Raw genomic sequence first — 23,061 nt, 5'->3', positions numbered from 1 at the left:
ATTGTTTGCCACTAGGTTTGCCAAAGGTTTGCGCAGATTCGCCACTGGTGGCAAATATTTGAAAACCTTTTTTGGCACACTTTAAATTTACCACAAATTTGCAGGAAGTTTGCCACATCAAATAATTTTTTTGAAGGGTACACACTATATTTCTGGAAATAAAACTGTTTACTGTTCTGTATATCACTTCTACCCATCTATCTCTAGTATGTACTGTATCTCTCTATTGAATGCCCTCAGATGATTATATGAGATGCTTTGGGAATATGGGCCCTGGTTACTATTTATTTACAACTTTGCTGCCATGGCGATTGCACCTGATCACATAGTACCAGATGGTGAATATCTCATCATAGGGTGTGAGTGTTTTCTTTACTCATTCTTGAACGTCTCTTTGTCTATTGTTGAAATCTGGATCGTCTGGATTCCTATCATGAGTACAGACGGATACAGTGTCACAGTGTTGTTGTCATCAACAACAATAACCAATGACACAGTGAGAGCTGATGCTCGGTACACCGTTCCCATGCCTGTCATAAGCCTGTAATTGCCTGTTCCTTAATCTCTGAGTGGCAGGTGAAGTTGTGAAATATGTTTGTGCTGTAGCATTGAAACTCAATGGTGCGTCTATTGTCACATACATAAACGTTCACGTAGCTTGTGATTGGACTGTAACATAAAACATAAAAACAACTGAGAAGCATAAAAAAAGTAAAGATAACAAAGTAGTTTGTTTTTGTCTTTAACGCAGCTGTTTATCACCTGTGAATATGGTAAATAACAAAGGTTGAAGAGTACAATGGTGTGAGTATGGCAATCATATGTGCTGGGAATTAGCAGAAATACAGTATACAGTATGCTTTATGTGAGACTCATTGCACTGTATAAGTGTATAATTGAAATATTTGAATTACTCCTCTTTGAGGTTCTTGTCGTTAATGGCTATGAATGCTAAGCATGAATTCAATGTGCATTCATTAATAATATTGTGTCTTTTATGAACTTAATTTTAAGTCACATACCGTAATCTTTAGATACCCAACATCCGCCATTGTATTGTGCCTTCTGTGAGTAAAACCCTGCAATGTAAACAAGGTTATTGTACGCTGATTTCACTGGTATATAGGCCTACACTACATCATTGTCGTTTTGGATGTACAGTGCCTTGCAAAAGTATTCACCCCCCTTGGCGTTTTTCCTATTTTGTTGCATTACACCCTGTAATTTCAATGGATTTTTATTTGGATCTCATGTAATGAACATACACAAAATAGTCCAAATTGGTGAAGTGAAATGAAAAAAATAACAGGTTTAAAGAAATTCGAAAAAATCAAAAACAGAAAAGAGGTGTGTGCATATGTATTCACCCCCTTTGCTATGAAGCACCTAAATCAAATCTGGTGCAACCAATTACCTTCAGAAGTCATATAATTAGTTCAATAATGTCCAGTTGTTTGCAATCTAAGTGTCACATGATCTGTCACATGATCTCAGTACATATACACCTGTTCTGAAAGGCCCCAGAGTCTGCAACACCACTAAGCAAGAGGCACCGCCAAGCAAGCGGCACCGCCAAGCAAGCGGCACTATGAAGACCAAGGAGATCTCCAAACAGGTCAGGGACAAAGTTGTGGAGAAGTACAGATCAGGGTTGGGTTATAAAAAAATAGCAGAAACTTTGAACATCCCACGGAGCACCATTAAAATCAATTTTTCAAAAATGGAAAGAATATGGCACCACAACAAACCTGCCAAGAGAGGGCTGCCCACCAAAACTCACGACCAGGCAAGGAGGGCATTAATCAAAGAGACAACAAAAAGACCAAAGATAACCCTGAAGGAGCTGCAAAGCTCCACAGCGGAGATTGGAGTATCTGTCCATAGGACCACTTTAAGCTGTACACTCCACAGAGCTGGGCTTAACTGAAGAGTGGATAGAAAAAAGCCATTGCTTAAAGGAAAAATAAGCAAACAAGTTTGGTATTCACCAAAAGGCATGTGGGAGACTCCCCAAACTTATGGAAGAAGGCACTTTGGTCAGATGAGAAACCTGTTTCAGTCTTCCAGAGATTTAAGACTGGGACGGAGGTTCACCTTCCAGCAGGTCTATGACCCTAAGCATACTGCTAAAGCAATACTCTAGTAGTTTAAGGGGAAACATTTAAATGTCTTGGAATGGCCTAGTCAAAGCCCAGACCTCAATCCAATTGAGAATATGTGGTATGACATAAGAATTGTTGTACACCAGCGAACCCATCCAACTTGAAGGAGCTGGAGCAGTTTTTCTTGAAGAATGGGCAAAAATCCCAGTGGCTAGATGTGACAAGCTTATAGAGACATACCCCAAGAGACTTGCAGCTGTAATTGCAGCAAAACTAACTAAGAATAGTTCGTTTTTTGTTTTTTGTCTTATTTCTTGTTTGTTTCACGAAAATAATATTTTGTATCTTCAAAGTGATAGGTATGTTGTGTAAATCAAATTATACAAACCTCCCAGAAAATCTATTTTAATTCCATGTTGTAAGACAACAAAATAGGATAAATGCCAAGGAGGGTGAATACTTTCGCAAGCCACTGTAAAAATGCATCCAACATGATGTTGAAAAGGCTGGTCCTCATTTTTTATCAAACTTAAGTTTGGAGATATTTTAACGTCAGTTATACATTATGATAAAATATTTTTGTATGATTATGAGCAAGCTTACAAAATATAGCGCTGGGTGAAACAGCCAATGTTTTTTAATGCAGAACATATGCTAATCTGTGAAATTGGTATAATAATATGGGTGTACATACAATTGAAGTTGGAAGTTTACGTACACTTAGGTTCGAGTCATTAAAACTCGTTTTTCAACCACTACACAATTTTCTTCTTAACAAATTGTAGTTTTGGCAAGTTGGTTAGGACATCTACTTTGTGGATGACACAAGTAATTTTCCAACAATTGTTTACAGACAGATTATTTCACGTATAATTCACTGTATCACAATTCCAGTAGGTCAGAAGTTTACATACACTAAGTTGACTGTGCCTTTAATAAACAGCTTGGAAATTTCCAGAAAATTATGTCATGGCTTTAGAAGCTTCTGATAGGCTAATTGACATCATTTGAGTCAATTGGAGTTGTACATGTAGATGTATTTCAAGGCCTACCTTCAAACTCAGTGCCTCTTTGCTTGACATCATAGGAAAATCAAAAGAAATCAGCCAAGACCTCAGAAAATAATTGTAGACATCCACAAGTGTGGTTCATCCTTGGAAGCAATTTCCAAAGGACTGAAGGTACCACGTTCATCTGTACAAACAATAGTACGCAAGTATAAACACCATGGGACCACATAGCCGTAACACCACTCAGGAAGGAGACGCGTTCTGTCTCTTAAAGATGAACGTACTTTGGTGCGAAAAGTGCAAATCAATCCCAGAACAACAGCAAAGGACCCTGTGAAGATTTTGGAGGAAACAGGTACAAAAGTATCTATATCCACAGTAAAATGAGTACTATATCGACATAACCTGAAAGGCCGCTCAGCAAGGAAGAAGATACTGCTCCAAAAACGCCATAAAAAAGCCAGACTACAGTTTACAACTGCACATGGGGACAAAGATTGTACTTTTTGGAGAAATGTCCTCTGGTCTGATGACACAAAAATAGAACTGTTTGGCCATAATGACCATCGTTATGTTTGGAGGAAAAAGGGGGACGCTTGCAAGCTGAAGAACACCATTGCTACCATGAAGCACGGGGGTGGCAGCATCATGTTGTGGGGGTGCTTTGCTGCAGGAGGCACTTCACAAAATAGATGGCTTAATGAGGTAGGAAAATGATGTGGATATATTGAAGCAATATCTCAAGACATCAGTCAGGAAGATAAAGCTGGGTCGCAAATGAACCTTCCAAATGAACAATGACCCCAAGCATACTTCCAAAGTTGTGGCAAAATGGCTTAAGGACAACAAAGTCAAGGTGTTGGATTGGCCATCACAAAGCCCTGACCTCAATCCTATAGAACATTTGTGAGCAGAACTGAAAAAGCGTGTGTGAGCAAGGAGGTCTACAAACCTGACTCAGTTACACCAGCTCTGTCAGGAGGAATGGGCCAAAATTCACCCAACTTATTGTGGGAAGCTTGTGGAAGGCTACCTGAGAAGTTTGACCCAAGTTAAATCATTTAAAGACAATACTACCAAATACTAATTGAGTGAATGTAAACTTCTGACCCACTGGGAATGTGATGAAAGAAATAAAAGCTGATGTAAATCATTCTCTCTACTATTATTCTGACATTTCACGTTCTTAAAATAAAGTGGTGATCCTAACTGACCTAAAACAGGGAATATTTACTAGGATTAAATGTCAGGAATTGTGAAAAACGGAGTTTAAATGTATTTGGCTAAGGTGTATGTAAACTTCCGACTTCAACTGTATGTCTAAAATGTTATCCCAGGGCTACAGACAGTACAGACAATACATTACCACAAAGCTTAAAGAGTTGTTTAATAAAAATTGAACCTGTTATTTTCATTTGCACTGTATCAACAGAGACACAGTGCCTGAGTTGTCTGGCCCTCCATCCTTCATCACCTTTCCACACCCATCAATAAATCTCTATGGACACACCCTACTGCAAGTCAACCTGATTGGTGGACATACTACCTGTGGTCATAGTGCACACTCTAGTGGTAGCAGAGAGAGACATCAAAACCACTGAACCTTCCAGATGATATCACAACTGTCGCATTATCATTGACAGAAGTAAAGTCTGTAATCCAAGGCATATCCTTTTTTATTTTGCCAAGTGGGACATGATCGTTGATCATGATTGTTTTGGTACCTGGATCAACAATACAATACCAACAAGGTATAAACCAGGTAGTTTGGCTACTGGATGCTGATTGTCTGAAAGCTGTGGTATATGAGACAATATACTATGGGTATGAGGCAAAGCTACTTGTTTGCTGGTCTAATTGTGTTGGGAACCTGTTTATAATAGCAATAAGTCACCTCAGGAGTTTGTGGCATACACAGTGGCGACCCGTCATTCAGAGCCCCACTTGTTTTGAGCCCCACCTGTTTAGCAAAAGAATATATATATATATATATATATACATATACAGTACCAGTCAAGAGTTTGGACACACCTACTCATTCAAGGGTTTTTCTTTATTTTGACTATTTTCTACATTGTGGAATAATAGTGAAGACATCAAAACTATGGAATAACACGTATGGAATCATGTAGTAACCAAAAAAGTGTGCAACAAATCCAAATGTATTTTATATTTGATATTCTTCAAAGTAGCCACCTTTTGCCTTGATGACAGCTTTGCACACTCTTGGCATTCTCTCAATCAGCTTCAGGAGGTAGTCACCTGGAATGCATTTCAATTAACAGGTGTGCCTTGTTAAAAGTTCATTTGTGGAATTTCCTTCCTTCTTAATGCATTTGAGCCACTCAGTTGTGTTGAATAAAGGTAAAATAAAAAAATACATTAGTATTACTTTCTTAACTACGGTATACATATCTCCCTGGCATAATACATCATTTATGCAGCAGCAAACAATGCATTTCCTTTCCTGTGGCGGTCCTCATGAGAGCCAGTTTCATCATAGCGCTTGATGGTTTTTGCGACTGCACTTGAAGAAACTTTCAAAGCTCTTGAAATGTTCCGCATTGACTGACTTTTATGTCTTAAAGTAATGATGGACTGTCAATTCTCTTTGCTTATTTGAGCTGTTCTTGCCAAAATATGGACTTGGTCTTTTACCAAATAGGGCTATCTTCTATATGCCAACCCTACCTTGTCACAACTAGGCAAGTTGGTTAGGAACTGCCCATGTTCTGAATTCTGTCGTTGTACATTTCAAAAGTGCTGAACAAATAGTTATATTGACTACGTCTGTCTTAGCTCGCTCATTAACATCTTAATGAAAATTACAGGTGGCCTCTGATCCACTCGTCGTGCCCTTATGCCATAGTTTGTACATATTGTCAGTAGAAACCACATTTGTATAAGCAAGTTGCAGGTTTGTGGGCATCATTATAGTGCAATTAATGTATTGTTTAGTGTTGTGTTCTATTGTGTAGTGGCCTTGCTGGCATGCATCTAAAACATTTGTTTTTAGTTGAAATCGCCACTGGTGGTATATGACCAGCATACTGTACCACGGCTAAGGGCTATATCCAGACACTCCGGTTTGCGTCACGCGTAAGAACAGCCCTTAGCCAAGGCATATTGGCCATATACCAAAACCCCTCTGGCCTTATTGCTTAAGTATAGTTCAACCTGTTTAGAAATGGGATGTTGTAATAGCAATTAATCTAGATTGAAGTGGTGGTTGAATAAAAGGCAAATTTGGCTTCCTGATAATTACATGACACAATCACATCATTACATCATTATATCATTACAAACAGCACAAACTATTTGGTTGTTTTGTGATTCATAAAAAATAGCACCACCTGCAAGATAGTTTTTTTTTCTAGTTTAAAAACCTCTACAGGATTGGGTGATCCCCCAACTGGACGGTTGAGCTAACGTAGGCTAATGCGATTAGCATGAGGTTGTAAGTAAACAAGAACATTTCCCAGGACATCGACATATCATATTTCACATTTCCACAAACTTGTGGAAAAAGTGTTTCCTTTCAAATGGTATCAAGAATAGGCATATCCTTGCTTCAGGTCCTGAGCTACAGGGAGTTAGATTTGATATGTCATTTTAGGCAAAAATGGGGAAAAAGGTGCGGATCCTTAAGAGGTTTTTACACAGAACATATTACAAACATATTTCTTGCTTTGCAAACACAACAGTGGTCAAATATGTTTTTGTGAATGTGACAACATTTGTGACTCCACGGATTACATTTGTGACTGCATGGATTACATTTGTGACTTGCATTACATTTGTGAGTTGCTCCACATGTTTGTGAGTTGAGTTTTATGGATCAGATTAAGACATCCTAAATTTGCATAAAATGATATAAATGAATATATGACAATTACTTTTAGAAATGGATCTGTTTGGTATCCTATCTTAATTTCCTGTTCCTTTTCCCCTTTCCTCCCCTCCTTTGCTTTCCTTGTTCTCTTTCCACCTATGCTTTCCTAGCTCTCTTTCTTTTCCTCCTGTCCTACAGTGTCTTCCTTTCCTCCTTTCCTTGCTCCCTTTCCTTCCTTTCCTCCTTTCCAATATATTTTTCCTCCTTTCCTAGCTTCCTTTCTTCCTTTCCTTGCTCCCTATCTCCATGTGTATGCTTGCTTATAATCATAATCATGTTTTTTTATAATAATGTCAAATTGATGAGAAAAGATTTCCAGCAGGTAAAGTAAACTTGTAGTTGTTGAGGTTTCAAAAGGCTTCTAAAGTTGGTAATTTCCACTCTAAAATGACTTGATTTGCCCTAACGGAAAATGTATCAACCCCCCCAAAATCCCAATGAATTATAATCCACATAATAATAACACAAATCACAATGTGATTTAACTTACAGCCCTCATTAATGTCTCGGCACAAACTAAGATACAAACAAAGATAACTCCCTTATCTGGTCAAGCTGGAAACAGGTGCACAAAAATTTCCTGTGTGATGGATTGAACAGATCAGAGCTACTGGCAATAGATCAAAGGGACTTGTAACACAATGATGCTTTGATGTAGAACACATTAATAAAATCATATCAACTTTTTGTCTGCAAGCTGCCTTTCTTTGGCAGGTAAATGCACCAAACGGCTTTGGAATCACTAAGCTTTCACTAGCTTAACTATCACATTCGGTAACATTTATCAACGTCATAATCACAGTCTTTTGTGATTCATTCAATGGACTAACTCTGTGTTAGATATGGGGGGGTATTAAATCTGGTGGGGGGGTCTGGGGGTCCTCCCCGATTTTAAAGAAATGCTGAAATGCATTTCACTTACTTATACCTTTCTGCTAACCATCCATGACTTGCATCTAGAGCGCAATTATTCACATGCCGGTAGTCCATTGACAAATCAAAGTGTTCTGTATTTTTAATGTTTTAAATGTATGAATGCCAGTAGAAGCAGTAGAGAAATCCAGGGCAACACGTACATTCTCACAAATCCTTTTCATCTGTACTAATAGCTTCTTCCAATCACTTAGTGGAACATGTCTGGTTTAGTAAAGAGAAAAGAGAGCTTGCAGAACTACATTCTCTAGTAGTCCAACCATCAACTGCCTTTAAATGTGTATTGTTTCTGTCTCCATCCTTCTTCTTCTCTGCAACGCTGACGACAGAGTAGAGTAGATCTAAAGTGATTAGATGGGGGACCTTATTCTGCAACCTGCAGTTCCTTGTTTCAAGGAGATGGTTATCTATACATGTGCTCTATTTCTACGGTTTGAGGTTGACATGATGAGATGCACCTGGAGTAGATGGTTAAAAATGTGGCGTGTGTCACTAACTACTTTATTGGTTTAAAAAACATTGAATCCACATAGTGACAGAGCTTGACATATTTTTTTAAAGAATAATGGGCAAATGTTGCACAATCCAGGTGTGGAAAGCTCTTAGAGACTTACCCAGAAAGACTCGCATCTCTTAATCGCTGCCAAAGGTGATTCTGACATGTATTGACTCAGGAGGTTATTTTATAAAATCTTCCACTTTGTCTTTACATAGTATTTTGTGTAGATCGTTGACGTAAAAAAATGACGATTCAATCCATTGTAAAGCTACTTTGCAACACAGTAAAATGTGGAAAAAGTCAAGGGGTGTGAAGGCAGTAAGTAACCTATTGCAGGCTAAGTCTAGTGACAGTTTCAATATCAATAACAGAGCAAAACAATAGCAAACCCTGCATCAGAAATGGGATAAACTCCAAATGTATGCATGTTACTAACTGCATTTTAAGGAACATGCACCTTACAGTATGTAGAATAACTGAATGTTTCTTCTCTATATTGCAGTACCCCTGGCCTCCATGCTTCTCCCTCTCGTTTCATTACAATATTGACTCAAACCTGTTGATCACAACCCTTTTGGGTTGTTTAAAGGACAGAATGTCTCAGAGAGAAAACATGTTTAAACATCCCTTTTAAATCTTATCTTTCTGAGAGGTTGGCAGCAATGCTGGTGAACACCCTCCACCCACACGGTCTACTGAAACGTAATCCTCCAGACAGTCATACGAACAATGCTATGCTTTGTTTAAAATATACATTTTTAAAAAGGAACATGAAATGGATGCAAAATAGGGACCTGTGAAGTGATGCAGCCAAAATGTCAACATTTGAATTCATTGTCAATGCAAAAAAAAAAAATGTTTTTAAATGTGTCTTGTGTCTTATTTCAATGTGCATAATTTACAGTAGACTTAAAGATTAAACTTAATCTAGTGTACAACTGGAGTGTTTCCGACATGTACATCCTTTCCCACAGACATCCTTTGTTACCATGAACAGAGAACACATCCAATTGTTATTATACTATACATCCAATTGCATTTTTTTTCATCTACTAAAATAATTTTGGAATTGTAAATCTGTGATTGCAACTTCAATCACAGGAGGCTGGTGTTCACTTAATTGGGGAGGACAGACTCATGGTATTGGCTGGAGTAGAATCAGTGAAATGGTATCAAATACAACCGACAAATGGTTTTCAAGTGTTTGATACCATTCCAGCCCTTATTATGAGCCGTCCTCCCCTCACCAACCTCCACTGACTTCAATACGTCCCCTTGACCATCGCAATGCACACGCGCAATATGTTACCAGTACAACAGTGTCTTTTTGTCTATGAATTAATTGATGACAATATACTTTGAAACACTCTCCTGCTACACGATGGAGGTTAATACCACAGCATGATCTTTTCTCACTACTTTAGATTTTCTGGTAAGAATGTCGAACAACACCACCCACAATATCAAGCTTTAGCTTTTACCATTAGCCTAAGTCATTTTACTGGCCAACTTTACTTATTGATAAGTGGGTTAGTGGGCATGAGTAAAAGTGTCACCTGTTAGACTGCACTCAGTACTTATCCCCCCCAACCCCTCCCTTAACTCCATTGTGAAAAACAGAGGGACTCCAGGTGAATGAGCATATAGCAAGAGCTTTTCCAGGAATGCTTGTTAAGGAACAAGAAAAAGATGAAGTGCGAGTTCCACCAGAAAATGGGGCTGACCCACACCACCCTGAAGAAAGTGGAATGGAAGGAGGTGGGAGAGAGTGAGCAGGTTGTTCACATTCTTGGGATGTCCACTGTCATCAACAAACTCCTGGCCAAGCCCCTTTTTCTTCCTCCTCGGGTATATAACATTTAACCTTGCCACCAGAGTGACGCTTGTCACTGCAGATCCTTTGTCCAAGTCTGATCCAGCCAGCATCTGCTAACGTACCTGTGCCAGCCAGAATCCACCATCCACCACTATGTCGTTCACCTCCAGATCCTACACCTCTTCCAGGGCCCTCAGCATGTATGGGGGTGCCAGTGGCCACGGTTCCCGCATCTCCACCTCCCAAGCTGGAGGATTCTGCGGCACATCTTCCTCCTGGGGTGGCTTGGACCTGGCTGACGGCCTGGACCTCCACGTGTCAGTCAACGAGAAGTCCACCATGCAGAACCTGAACGACCGCCTGGCCTCCTACCTGGGGAAGGTGAGATGTCTGGAGGAGGAGAACGCCGAGCTGGAGAAGAAAATCAAGGATTGGTATGCGTCACGCACGGTTCTCTGCCACGACCACAGTGCCTACTTTGTCACCATCGCTGGCCTGAAGGACAAGGTGAGGGGTAGGGGGAAGGGTGTGTGTGTTAGAATTAGGGCTGTTTGACACCTGACCATGTTAACTTATTCCCAGAAGCACTAACTCCATCCTCACTGTTGATTTATTTGCTGGCTCCTCTGTGTACAGGCAGTTAGTTGTTGCATCTGTTCCTATCTATGGGGGTGAGGAGGGAAATGTGTGTGAGATGGGATATTCAGGGTATGGGTATTTCAGCCAAAAGGAATTCTGGCAGAGAACATTTTTTGTTCTGTCCCTTGAAGGCCAATGCAGATTACGTACTAAAAGAATGTCATTAACTACAACTTCACGTGTCAATATTCATATGTCATCTTATCTTCCTATAGCTACATACCAGATTTGCAACCAAATATGGGTCCCAAATGGCATGCTATTACCTAAAAAAGTGCACTACATTTGACCAGAGCCCTATGGGTCCTGGTCAAAAGTAGTGCACTATATAGGGAATAGGGTGCCAATTGGGATTACAACCCAAGTCTCCTTTCTGGCATTCCTGCTGCAGGTCACAGTCACTTGAGAATGTGTGTATAATGATGTGAGTGAAAATGAACACCGTGCCATTGTGATTTCTGTTACACAGATCCATTTGGCATCCAGGTCCAATGCCAAGACTTTGCTGGACATTGACAATGCCAAGCTGGCTGCTGAGGACTTCAAGATGAAGTAAGGGGCTACTAACTACTATGAATCACGACACACTATTCATATAAAACATGTGTCTGTCACTCAAGGCTCTATACAACACACTCTGAGTGGAAGTTACCCTTTTCAGATACAGAACCAGAATCAGCCTAGCCAAGCTAAATCCTATCCATAACTACTAGTGAGGAAAAGGCAAAACTGATCAATGGCCGTGTCCGAATACCCATACTAGCGTATTACATACTTAAACTGCTTACTCATTTTGGCGTTTGATCTAGTACAATTCATGTGTCTTTTCCGACTCACGTGTTTGACAACAGATTCAATGATACGCTGTGCCAAAATGAACAAATGGTGGGAGTCAATGCATTCGCGCATTAGATGACACATTTCGATTACTATTTTCAAATTTGACACACTGTAAAACGTTCTTCTTCGCCCACTATTTAGTTTGCTAGTGTGGGTATTCAGACAGGGCCCGTGTCTAGCCATCCCTACTCCATAGACGAAGCAAAAGACTACAATCTGAATACTCCATAGACGAAGAAAAAGACTACAATCTGAATACTCCATAGACGAAGCAAAAGACTACAATCTGCCTGTGTGACCTTAGCATGACCTTTGACCTGCTCAGGTATGAGAACGAGCAGTCCATGAGGATGGCAGTGGAGGCAGACATCAGTGGTCTGAGGAGGGTCATGGGTGACATGAACCTGGGCCGCTCTGACCTGGAGATGCGTTACGGGGGCCTGAAGGACGAGCTCGTCGTGCTCCAGAGGAGCCACCAGGAGGTAACCGATTGTTCCGGGGCCAACAGTTAGTCACAGGACAACCACACTGTATGGCACAGGGGAGCTGCTTTTCACTGTACACCCATTCAAAACCACACAGCGTTAGCAACACAAATCTAACAAAATGCCATGCCTTCTTATCTTTGATGTCCACCGACGCCCACAGGTTTTCACCTGCCTCCTCACAGCCACACCTGCAGTATAACAGATATGTTTGTGCTGGTGAATCTGAATAGGAATGACATGCATATGTTTACTTGTTAGTGCTGGCCTAATAGTGCAAACAGTACTAGGAAAATATATTGATTATTTGCTTAGTGTTCAGTGACGATATACATTGGACCTTACATGTATTTCATTCCACTTACAGCAGCAGAAAACTCACTTCAGTAGGCATCCACGACAGTTGCTAGGCGGAAGGATATCATTGGCCACTAAGGAGTACTTAGCCCTGTTTTGTATGGGGTGTTATTGGAGCAGTTCATGTTTAATACACAAATATGACATCTATCTAACCTCTGCTGATATCACACCAGGATTTCCTTTACACAGATGGATGGGTCTTTGTTTTTACAACACAGTTCCTCTCCCCCTCCTCACACTTCCTAGTATTCTTTATTTCTTCCATTATCTCACTATTATCCTTTGTGGGACTCTTACATCCATAAACACACACATTACAGTTCATGTATGGTGCATAATGGGTTATATATTGACCAGTAAGAGACATTAGATTAGTTGACAATAACTTAATCCCTCAGGTTTAAAATCCTCTGGTTGAAAAACATGTAATCACAAGTGTGATTTATCTAAAACGTTGAGACCTGTTTAATCGCAGTCAAGCTACTGTTGGTTGTTATGGTTACTAACTGAGGTTACACCCTCTGACCTATAGGAGATTGCCATGGTAAAGTCCCACGTGGGCAGCCAGGTGAATGTATCGGTGGATGCTGCCCCATCCCAGGACCTGAACGCAGCCATGACCGAGATTAGGAAGCACTATGAGTCTGTGGCCGTCAAGAACCGCAAAGAGCTGGAAGCCTGGTACCAGGGCAAGGTGAGCTGAATGACCAAGATACTTACTATATGTTGTCATTTATCCAAAAGAGTTACTCTCTAAAGTTTTTTTCCCCTCATAAGAATAATGCAATTCAGCTTCAGACAATGTCAGCTGCCCTAAAAAAATAAAAAAAATAAAAGTGTTACATTTGAAGTGTTAATTAAAAAACATGTTTAAAGCACGAAGAACGTATATTATCGTATATAGGATGAAGTCAATGATCTATTGAAGCATGGAAATCAGTTTAGAGACTGAATGAGTTGGCTCTGAGGTAAACTGTGTTGACTAATGTTTTGTTTTTTTACCTGTATAGCTGGCCACAGTGGAGATTGAAGTCGTGACAAACAATGAGCAGCTGGTCAGCTGCCTCACAGAGTTGAAGGAGTCCAAGAACACCCTCCAGAGGCTTCAGATTGAACTGCAGTCCCATCTGAGCATGGTACAAGACCACACACACACACACACACACACACACACACACACACACACACACACACACACACACACACACACACACACACACACACACACATACACATACACACACAAAAGCCATAATAGAATTGGAAGTGAAAACTCAGGCATGGATTTTAGCCAGGTCTCTGCATATCGTTATTCTGACACCCATAAATACCTTACTGACATTTTGAACTTGGCAACATGCCCACCTCATGTCTGGCCCTGACCAAACATTTTTCTGGGTGTGTAGTCTATTGGAGCACCAGATTCACAACCTCTCACATACTTTTGTGCAACCGAGTTATACAATAATAGAATATTATCCATATGTGTAGTGCAATGGAGAGGTTACCCACCCTATCCCCCTTGAACAGAAGCAAAACTTGTGCAACAGTGTCACATACTGTGGCAGTATATCATTGGACAAGGCACCAGTATACCCACTAGTTCACTCCAGGGGGAAGTTTTCCCTAGGTAACGATCTAGGATCAGCTACCCCTCATCTAATCCTAAACTTTACCATTAGTGGGGAGGAAAAACTGACCCAAGATCAGCGTCTAGGTGCTACTTCACCCTTCACCCACTCCCTCCTCCCCCGATAGAAATCCTCCTTGGAGGGCACCCTGACAGACACCCAGAAGCGCTACTCTGCTCAGCTGGCAGGGCTCCAGAGCATGGTGACTAGCCTGGAGCTCCAGCTCTCCCAGCTCCACGCCAACATCACCCACAACAAGCAGGAGTACGACATGTTGCTGGACCTCAAGACCCGGCTGGAGCTGGAGATTGCAGAGTACAGGAGGCTGCTGGACGGAGAGGACGACAGCTCCACCCAAGGTGAGCCATTGTATACAGCTGGCAACAGGCCTTTGTAGACTTCTTCCCAAACGCATCATCATGAGACTGATGATACTTGGTCTTGATTTTAAGCTGAAAGCAATATGCTGTATCTTCAACAGTTGAAAGTTGACCATTATTTTGAACTGTATCAAAAGTGAACTGATGAAGATGTTAAGAAACAAAAATGATTCTAAAATGATGCTTTAAAGTACTCAGTATGTGAGTATTGCAAAGAGATTTACTCCTTGTCCATTTTTGACTCCACAGTGGTTACCAAGACGATCATCGTGACCCAGACCACTGTGGATGGAAAGGTGATGGAAACCACTGAGTCTTTTAAATAAGTTATTAACAGAACCATCAATAAAGATTATGTGGTTGAATGAGAATGGACTGTGTGGTTTCACTTGTTTCAGAGATATTCATGCTTTATCATAGACTGACTACATGAATATGTGTGTATGGATGTATAGCAGGTACATTTTGTGTTCTCGTTTCAAATGAATTGTTTTCAATTTGACATCTTTCAACCAAAACATGGTGTACAGCTCTACAGTTGACCTCAGAAACAGTCTCCATACGTACATATAACTCTGGATCTAATACTTGAAAAACTGAGAGTTTGATTAAAATAGAGACATAATTATGTAATTCTGCTGACAACTAGTGTGACGACCCTCCCGTTATGTCTGCCAAATTCTTTCTCTTTGCTCTCGTTTTCCTTGGTGGGATGTCGGGGGGCGGAGCTGGGAGGGTTGTCAGCGATGTGGGACGCACCTGGGATCAGTTGTGTCCCGGAGATGTATACACCTTTTCCCCCCGTTCACTGAGGAAACTCTCTCCACGTAGACACACTATTATTTTTCGTTCTGGCGTTTTGTGGTTTCTTTGTTTTGGCATGTCTCAACACCCCTCATTATCACCATCGATGAATGCAACCGCTCACTTACACTACTGACAACACACACCATCGTTAATTGTATATAGTTTACTTTAGTTAATATATGTACTTTTGTTATTCCTCATCTCCACATTGTCACCCTCTTTGTTATGGGAAACAAGACCGTTTGTGACACTAGCAATCAGACTTCTTCTATCCGCAATTCAATAATGCAAAGAATTAAGCTCAACTCAGCAGAAGCGAATGTAATAAATTACACTATTCAAGATCATACTGACACATATACTTTCTCAATACCATAGAATTGGCCTCATGTGCAAAAGATAACAGCCAATATGATAGTCAGATGTATGGGAGCATGCCAGATCAGATAAATCAAGTTGAAAGACACAGAAGACAGAATGATGGTGTCAGCAAGTCAGAGCATCTTTATTACATTCACAATGGGGTCTGTTGTTGGTGTTCCATCCAGATGTAGTAGAATGTGTTGTTCTGGAGGTTTTAACCATAGAAATAAATAAATCCCCATTCAAGTCAATGTTCCATGATGGGTGTCTGAGGGGATTTAGCCATTCTAGAAAGAACAGGAGGATGGTATGGACATCTTAAACTAGAGTTAACCAGAGCTGGCATCAACAAATAACACAGATAAGGAAGACAGGGATTTCTCATCTTATGAATATTTTGTATAAGTTGTAACTTTGTATTTTAGGTTACATGAATAAAGTACTGGGGAACAACAATATTCCGAGCGCTGGCCTCTCATTTCCTATACCCATTCTAGTAATTATATGTCGATGGGGTTAACCCATTTCTTGCTGCAGTGCTTTCTGTGTGTGTATGTGGGACCTTAAGCGTGTTTGGTTTCACTTGAAGAGACAACCTTGCCGTCCACTATTTCCTCTGTGACGATCACCACCTTGCGTGTGGTGGAGGTGGTGGAGCTGGAGGAGCTGATGTGGGAGCTGGAGGAGCTGTGACCGGATTTCGAGGAGCTGAGGCCGAGTCTGTGACGGAATACCAATGGTTAGCATAGTTAGAATCTATGATCATAATAACTATCCATTAAAGGTCACATAGCAGTAGATTCATGTCAAAAGTAACCATGTTTCATAGTAAGGTCAACTTCAAATGAACATTGTTTTTATAGTCAAATGTTGAGGGAGACATCCAATCGCATCCTGCCGTACCCGCTAGCCTCTCCGTCCAGCAGCCTCCTGTACTCAGCGATCTCCATCTCCAGGCGTGTCTTGATGTCCAGCAGCATCTTGTACTCCTGGCCCTGGCGTTCCATGTCGCTGCGGAGAGACACTAGCTGTTCCTCCAGACTGGTCACTTGGTTCTGGAGGCGTCCCAACTGCATGGAGTAACGGCCCTCCGTCTCCGCCAGCGTGTTCTCCAGGGAGCCTTTCTATTGGCCGGGAGGGATAGAGATGATGGGTCAAAAACTGTGGGAGTAGGTCTTGAATTTGGAATGTTTACAGTCATACTGAAAAGTTAGCTCTAGTAATTGAATGTGTAGGCAGGTAGAGGTTAGCTATAGTAATGGAGTGGTGCCTGGCTATAACAACTTGAGGGACAGTGTTAGAGTCCAGGTGAAAGTGAGATAGTTGAGGGTTGGAAAAGAGAATGATGTCAACTGTTGATTTTTTAAGAAAGTTGTAGAAGTTGTGGTAGTAATGTCCCCTAAACTGTTGTCTGTGGTAAGATGTTTGTAATTACGTCTCACCATGCTGAGCTGTGACTGCAGTTCGATCTCCAGGCCCTGCAGTGTGCGACGGATCTCTAAGATCTCTGACTTGGAGGTCTGGAGAACCTCTGTGCTGGATGCCACCTCCTTGTTCAACGTCTCCGTCTGTAAAAAATAATAAGTTGTTAATGGTTGAAAATCACTCTATTGTCATACTTGAGTAAAAGTAAACACACCTTAACAGAAAATGACTCAAGTAAAAGTGAAAGTCACCCAGTAAAATACTATTTGAGTAAAAGTCTACAACTATTTGGTTTGAAATATATTTAAGTAAATGTAATTTCTAAAATATACTTAAGTATTATGAGTTAAAGTTTTTTTAGCCAGGGGCATCCATTTATTTTTATTTTTTTTACAAAAGAAGCATGTGTGTTTAGTGAGTCCGCCAGATCACAGACAATAGCGTATTACCAGGGATGATCTCTTGATAAGTGAATGACTTGGACCAATTTCCTGTCCTGCTAAGCATTCAAAATGTAAGAAGTACATTTGTGTGTCAGATCAAATGTATGGAGTACATTATTTTCTTCAGGAATGTAGTGAAGTTAAAGTAAAAGTTGTCAAAAATATAAACAGTAAAGCACAGATACCCCAAAAACTACTAAAGTAGTATTTAAAGGATTATTACTTAAGAACATTACACCACTATAACTCATCGATCATCACAGGAACAAACCAACTCATGATAGAATGTGACAACATTACCAACTAGAAGTAAAGGAACATCTACACCATGAACATAGTTTAGAGGTTCTAGAGGTTCTACCTTGGTCTGGAACCAGGACTCCAGGTCGCACTGGTTCTTGGCATTAACGGACTCGTACTGCTCACGGATCTCAGCCATGACTCTGGACAGGTCCTCCTGTGGTGCTGCGTCCACCTCCACGTTGATCTGTCCAGTCATCTGTGTCCTCATGGCCAGCAGCTCCTGTGGAGAAACACATAGGGGTTAGTTTAAAGAATTAAGAAGTTACTAACCTCTAGCTGATGGTAACAACTTGACCTGCCCTCTGTCTTCATTATACATTTGAACACCATTGCTTGATACAGATGTGCTTGAAAGCCAGCAGTAGTGTTCTAGTGGAGACCCATAGCAGGTTGACATGGTCAATAGATGTAATACATTAAGGGACTGTATGGATATGTTCCATCAGCCCACACCCACCTCCTCATGGTTCTTCTTGAGATAGATGAGCTCCTCCTTCAGCCCCTCGATCTGCATCTCCAGGTCAGATCTGGCCATGGTCATCTCGTCCAGCATCCTCTTCATCCCGGCGATGTCTGCCTCCACTGACTGACGCATGGCCAGCTCGTTCTCATACCTGAGATATAGAGAGAGCTTAGGTCAAAGAATTGCCGGAATGTGTTCCTCTGTGGGAATAGGAAGGGAGTTACAGAATCTAGTATTCCATTAAGTTTTGGAAAGATAACAGAAAGTAACACCAGGCTTTTAGTATATATGTTGGGATGGTGTAGTTATTGTGGAGGTGAAGGGTAATGTCATTTGATTTCCTTTTTCATAGATTCTACGCAAAATGAAATAAAAAACGTTATGAGGGTTTTTACAGATTTGGGGTAATTCTATTTGGTATATGGAATGTACCAGCAGTGTACTGTATCTGTGGATGGTGTTTGATATACTTACTTGGTTCTGAAGTCGTCTGCAGCGAGCTTTGAGTTGTCAATGTTGAGATAGATGCCCCCATTTACACGAGTGGCAGCCTGGATCTGAGAGGAGGAGGATGGCAAAACATTTCAGGATGGGAATGCATGGAATTTCACACTAATGCAGTACGCACAAACTGTGATACCACACTGTAATCATTGAGATCTGAGTTTCAGCTGCACTGTAAATGATAGCCCATAGAAGCATTACAGGGAACCTGTTGTCTTTGTGATAATTGTAAAGCATGACACGAAGAAACAAATGGCACCTTTCGTAATCGCCTAGGGGCTCTTAACAGACAGGAAGGATTGGCTTCAATGGTCTGCTATTTTGTCGATGCTTCAGCTGCAAATATGTATACTGTCTTTGCATCTATCTTTGTTGCAATATGTTGGTTGAATCAATTATAACAAATGCATAGAATTTTGCATTTTCCAATAGTCATGAATAACTCTCAGTAACTGACATGTGTAACATGTATCTGTACTCTCTAACGAAGCATGACATTGTCACTCTGCAGACATTACCATGTTTTGACATGCTGTGATGTCATTATTTAGTTATTTTGCTATCAAGGAGACATGTCACGTACCTTGTCTTGCAGGTCGGCAATAGTAGCGTAGAAGCGAGAGTAGTCGCGAGCGCTGGGGGACGTCTTGCTCTCCATGAACTGACGGATCTTCAGCTCCAGCTCGGCGTTGGCCGCCTCCAGAGAGCGCACCTTCTCCAAGTAGTTGGACAGGCGGTCGTTCAGGTTCTGCATTGTGGCCTTCTCGTTGGCCGACACATGGAGGTCGGCTCCACCACCACCCCCTCCCATGCCGAAACCATAACCGCCACCACCACCTCCTCCGCCGGAACCAAACGAGGAGCTAGAGATGCGCACCCCAGAGCCTCCTGCACCTCCATACACACTGCCGGCCCTCATGGCAGTGACGCGGCCTCCTCCACCACCACCACCACCCATCGAGGAGAAGCGTGAGGAGCCCATACCCATTCCACCTCCACCTCCAGACCTCATGGACATGGTGCCACCTCCACCACCGCTGCTGCTGTAGGACATGCTAGATCTGGAGAAGGACATGGCTGCTGAGAAGGAGTCTGCCTGCCTGGGATGAAGAGGAGAGAGAATGTGGTGCCTGGCCCAGCCACTGTTCCCTTTATATGCTGCACATGGCGGAAGGAGGGATGGAGTGTGGGAGGAGGACATGTAGGAGAGGCAGAAGGGTGGAATACAGGGAAGTATTACCACATGTGAGGCAGGGCTCCTCCCCCCACTTTGACACGTTATGATGCAGAAGACGGAAGAGGAAAGATAGATATGTGCTGTATGTGTGGATATGCAAATTTTGAAAATATACTCTTGTTGTGTAACTCCACTCTCCCCCATCTCACTCTGTAGGTATCAGCCAACAGGGTGCTTGCAGGCACTCACACTAACATATAGAAGTGCACACACCCATAAAGAGATGGAATTCCTCTCCTTTAAAAGCATCTGGCTTAAAGCATAGACAGGCCTGCGTCTATTAGCCCCAGGTAAGTAATTTAATCAGTCAACACACACAGTATAACTTTGACATGCTGTGACAGGTGACAGATGTTTTCTGAGCATATTTGAAACACTGAATGGCTATTTACCTGTACCTGTTCAGTTACCAAGACAACAAGTTGCAAAGAAACGTCCCAGTACAATATGATCTTTCTCTTGACACCGAGACAACATTCTCCCCGAACAGACCTGTCTTTTCCCTTAATCACAACAGTCGATTGTTCCTTGATAGATTTTCTGATTTTATGCATATACTCAGGTTTCACTCAACTTTATGCGTGTCCCATCTACTGTAGGAGTCTGCAGGACTGACAAAAGTAGTTTTTCCTTCCTTTTACCACTTTATAGAGTCATTAGTCGGGGTATCGTACCCCAGAAAAATTCACCTCAGGTGGGATTAAAGTAGTGTTCTTTTCCGTTAACACCTTGGCAGGGAATTTGGCATCTGAATATTTCCATATACAGTGGGGAGAACAAGTATTTGATAACCTGCAAAATTGGCAGTGTTTCCTACTTACAAAGGATGTAGAGGTCTGTATTTTAAAAAAAATCAAAGGTACACATCTACTGTGAGAGACAGAATCTAAAACAAAAATCCAGAAAATCACATTGTATGATTTTTAAGCAATTAATTTGCATTTTATTGCATGACATAAGTATTTGATACATCAGAAAAGCAGAACTTAATATTTGGTACAGAAACCTTTGTTTGCAATTACAGAGATCATACATTTCCTGTAGTTCTTGACCAGGTTTGCACACACTGCAGCAGGGATTTTGGCCCACTTCTCCATACAGACCTTCTCCAGATCCTTCAGGTTTCGGGGCTGTCGCTGGGCAATACGGACTTTCAGCTCCCTCTAAAGATGTTCTATTGGGTTCAGGTCTGGAGACTGGCTAGGCCACTCCAGGACCTTGAGATGCTTCTTACGGAGCCACTCCTTAGTTGTTCTGGCTGTGTGTTTCGGGTCTTTGTCATGCTGGAAGACCCAGCCACGACCCATCTTCAATGCTCTTACTGAGGGAAGGAGGTTGTTGGCCAAGATCTCGCGATACATGGCCCCATCCATCCTCCCCTCAATACGGTGCAGTCCGCCCTGTCCCCTTTGCAGAAAAGCATCCCCAAAGAATGATGTTTCCACCTCCATGCTTCATGGTTGGGATGGTGTTCTTGGGGTTGTACTCATCCTTCTTCTTCCTCCAAACACGGCAAGTGGAGTTTAGACCAAAAAGCTTTATTTTTGTCTCATCAGACCACATGACCTTCTCCCATTCCTCCTCTGGATTATCCAGATGGTCATTGGCAAACTTCAGACGGTCCTGGACATGTGCTGGCTTGAGCAGGGGGACCTTGCGTGCGCTGCAGGATTTTAATCCATGACGGCGTAGTGTGTTACTAATGGTTTTCTTTGAGACTGTGGTCCCAGCTCTCTTCAGGTCATTGACCAGGTCCTGCCGTGTAGTTCTGGGCTGATCCCTCACCTTCCTCACAATCATTGATGCCCCACGAGGTAAGATCTTGCATGGAGCCCCAGACCGAGGGTGATTGACCGTCTTCTTGAACTTCTTCCATTTTCGAATAATTGCACCAACAGTTGTTGCCATCTCAGCAAGCTGCTTGCCTATTGTCCTGTAGCCCATCCCAGACTTGTGCAGGTCTACAATTTTATCCCTGATGTCCTTACACAGCTCTCTGGTCTTGGCCATTGTGGTGAGGTTGGAGTCTGTTTGATTGAGTGTGTGGACAGGTGTCTTTTATACAGGTAACGAGTTCAAACAGGTGCAGTTAATACTGGTAATGAGTGGAGAACAGGAGGGCTTCTTAAAGAAAAACTAACAGGTCTGTGAGAGCCGGAATTCTTACTGGTTGGTAGGTGATCAAATACTTATGTCATGCAACAAAATGCAAATTAATTACTTAAAAATCATACAATGTGATTTTCTGGATTTTCGTTTTAGATTCCGTCTCTCACAGTTGAAGTGTACCTATGATAAAATTACAGACCTCTACATGCTTTGTAAGTAGGAAAACCTGCAAAATCGGCAGTGTATCGAATACTTGTTCTCCCCACTGTATCTTTTTTGTCACGCTCCAGAGGTTACCATTTTCCTCTAACATTTTACCTGGGCATTGCTCCATTATATATTTTGATCCTGAATACACAACACAGGGTGAAACCCTTTGTATTTTCAAGCTTTCTGATGGCAGCATCATGTTATGGGTATGCTTGTCACCGGCAGGAACTGGGGAATTTGTCAGGGTCAAAAATAAATATGAAAGGAGCGAAGCCCAGGTTAAACTTTTTATTTATCAGCAGGAGAATTACACATATATTAATGCCAAAGACATGCCAGAATGACTTTCAAAGTGGAGTTGAGTATTCCTGAGTGCTCCAGCCTCAGTCCAAAAACAATAGATACATGTTTCCCTAAGACTTGTCTAAAGTTTGTAAAAACAAAAATATACCTCCTCACCTTAGCCTCACCCTTTAATTATTCATAACATATTTCCTGGTTGTTTGTGGCTGAATTACAACCCAGTCACAGAGATCCGAGCCAAGCACGACAGCACATAGAGCCACTGACAGTCACTAGATTCACCCAGAATTCAACCCCATTCAAATCC

General features: G+C 41.6%; 2 protein-coding genes across 2 annotated transcripts; one reads left to right on the top strand and one right to left on the bottom strand.

The window, feature by feature from the left end:
- The first annotated feature begins 10,231 nt into the window (after window positions 1–10,231).
- Window positions 10,232–14,931, top strand: krt98 (keratin 98). Its single transcript, XM_029624383.2, has 7 exons — window positions 10,232–10,759; window positions 11,361–11,443; window positions 12,057–12,213; window positions 13,109–13,270; window positions 13,587–13,712; window positions 14,335–14,566; window positions 14,837–14,931. The coding sequence occupies exons 1-7, from the start codon at window positions 10,406–10,408 to the stop codon at window positions 14,911–14,913; spliced, it is 1,191 nt and encodes a 396-aa protein (XP_029480243.1). The 5' UTR covers window positions 10,232–10,405; the 3' UTR covers window positions 14,914–14,931.
- Window positions 14,932–15,872: 941 nt separating this feature from the next.
- On the bottom strand, window positions 15,873–20,084 carry LOC115103760 (keratin, type I cytoskeletal 13-like). Its single transcript, XM_029624674.2, has 7 exons — window positions 19,479–20,084; window positions 18,866–18,948; window positions 18,386–18,542; window positions 17,987–18,148; window positions 17,200–17,325; window positions 16,661–16,881; window positions 15,873–16,477 (listed from the first exon to the last, which is right to left on the bottom strand). The coding sequence occupies exons 1-7, from the start codon at window positions 19,968–19,970 to the stop codon at window positions 16,321–16,323; spliced, it is 1,398 nt and encodes a 465-aa protein (XP_029480534.1). The 5' UTR covers window positions 19,971–20,084; the 3' UTR covers window positions 15,873–16,320.
- Between the last annotated feature and the right edge of the window lie 2,977 nt (window positions 20,085–23,061).

Source organism: Oncorhynchus nerka, linkage group LG21 (genome assembly GCF_034236695.1).
Source record: "Oncorhynchus nerka isolate Pitt River linkage group LG21, Oner_Uvic_2.0, whole genome shotgun sequence".
NCBI lineage: Eukaryota > Metazoa > Chordata > Actinopteri > Salmoniformes > Salmonidae > Oncorhynchus > Oncorhynchus nerka.
This window is presented reverse-complemented; position numbering and strand designations above follow the sequence as displayed.

Bases quoted from the DNA above. Each gene is read 5' to 3' on its own strand.
- krt98 (XM_029624383.2), top strand. From the start codon at position 10,406: ATGTCGTTCACCTCCAGATCCTACACCTCTTCCAGGGCCCTCAGCATG. The intron at 12,214-13,108 runs GTAACCGATTGT...TCTGACCTATAG, and splicing joins TCCAGAGGAGCCACCAGGAG to GAGATTGCCATGGTAAAGTC. The intron at 13,271-13,586 runs GTGAGCTGAATG...TTACCTGTATAG, and splicing joins AAGCCTGGTACCAGGGCAAG to CTGGCCACAGTGGAGATTGA.
- LOC115103760 (XM_029624674.2), bottom strand. From the start codon at position 19,970: ATGTCCTTCTCCAGATCTAGCATGTCCTACAGCAGCAGCGGTGGTGGA. The intron at 18,543-18,865 runs GTAAGTATATCA...TCTATATCTCAG, and splicing joins GCAGACGACTTCAGAACCAA to GTATGAGAACGAGCTGGCCA. The intron at 16,478-16,660 runs GTACGGCAGGAT...ATTCCGTCACAG, and splicing joins CTGGACGGAGAGGCTAGCGG to ACTCGGCCTCAGCTCCTCGA.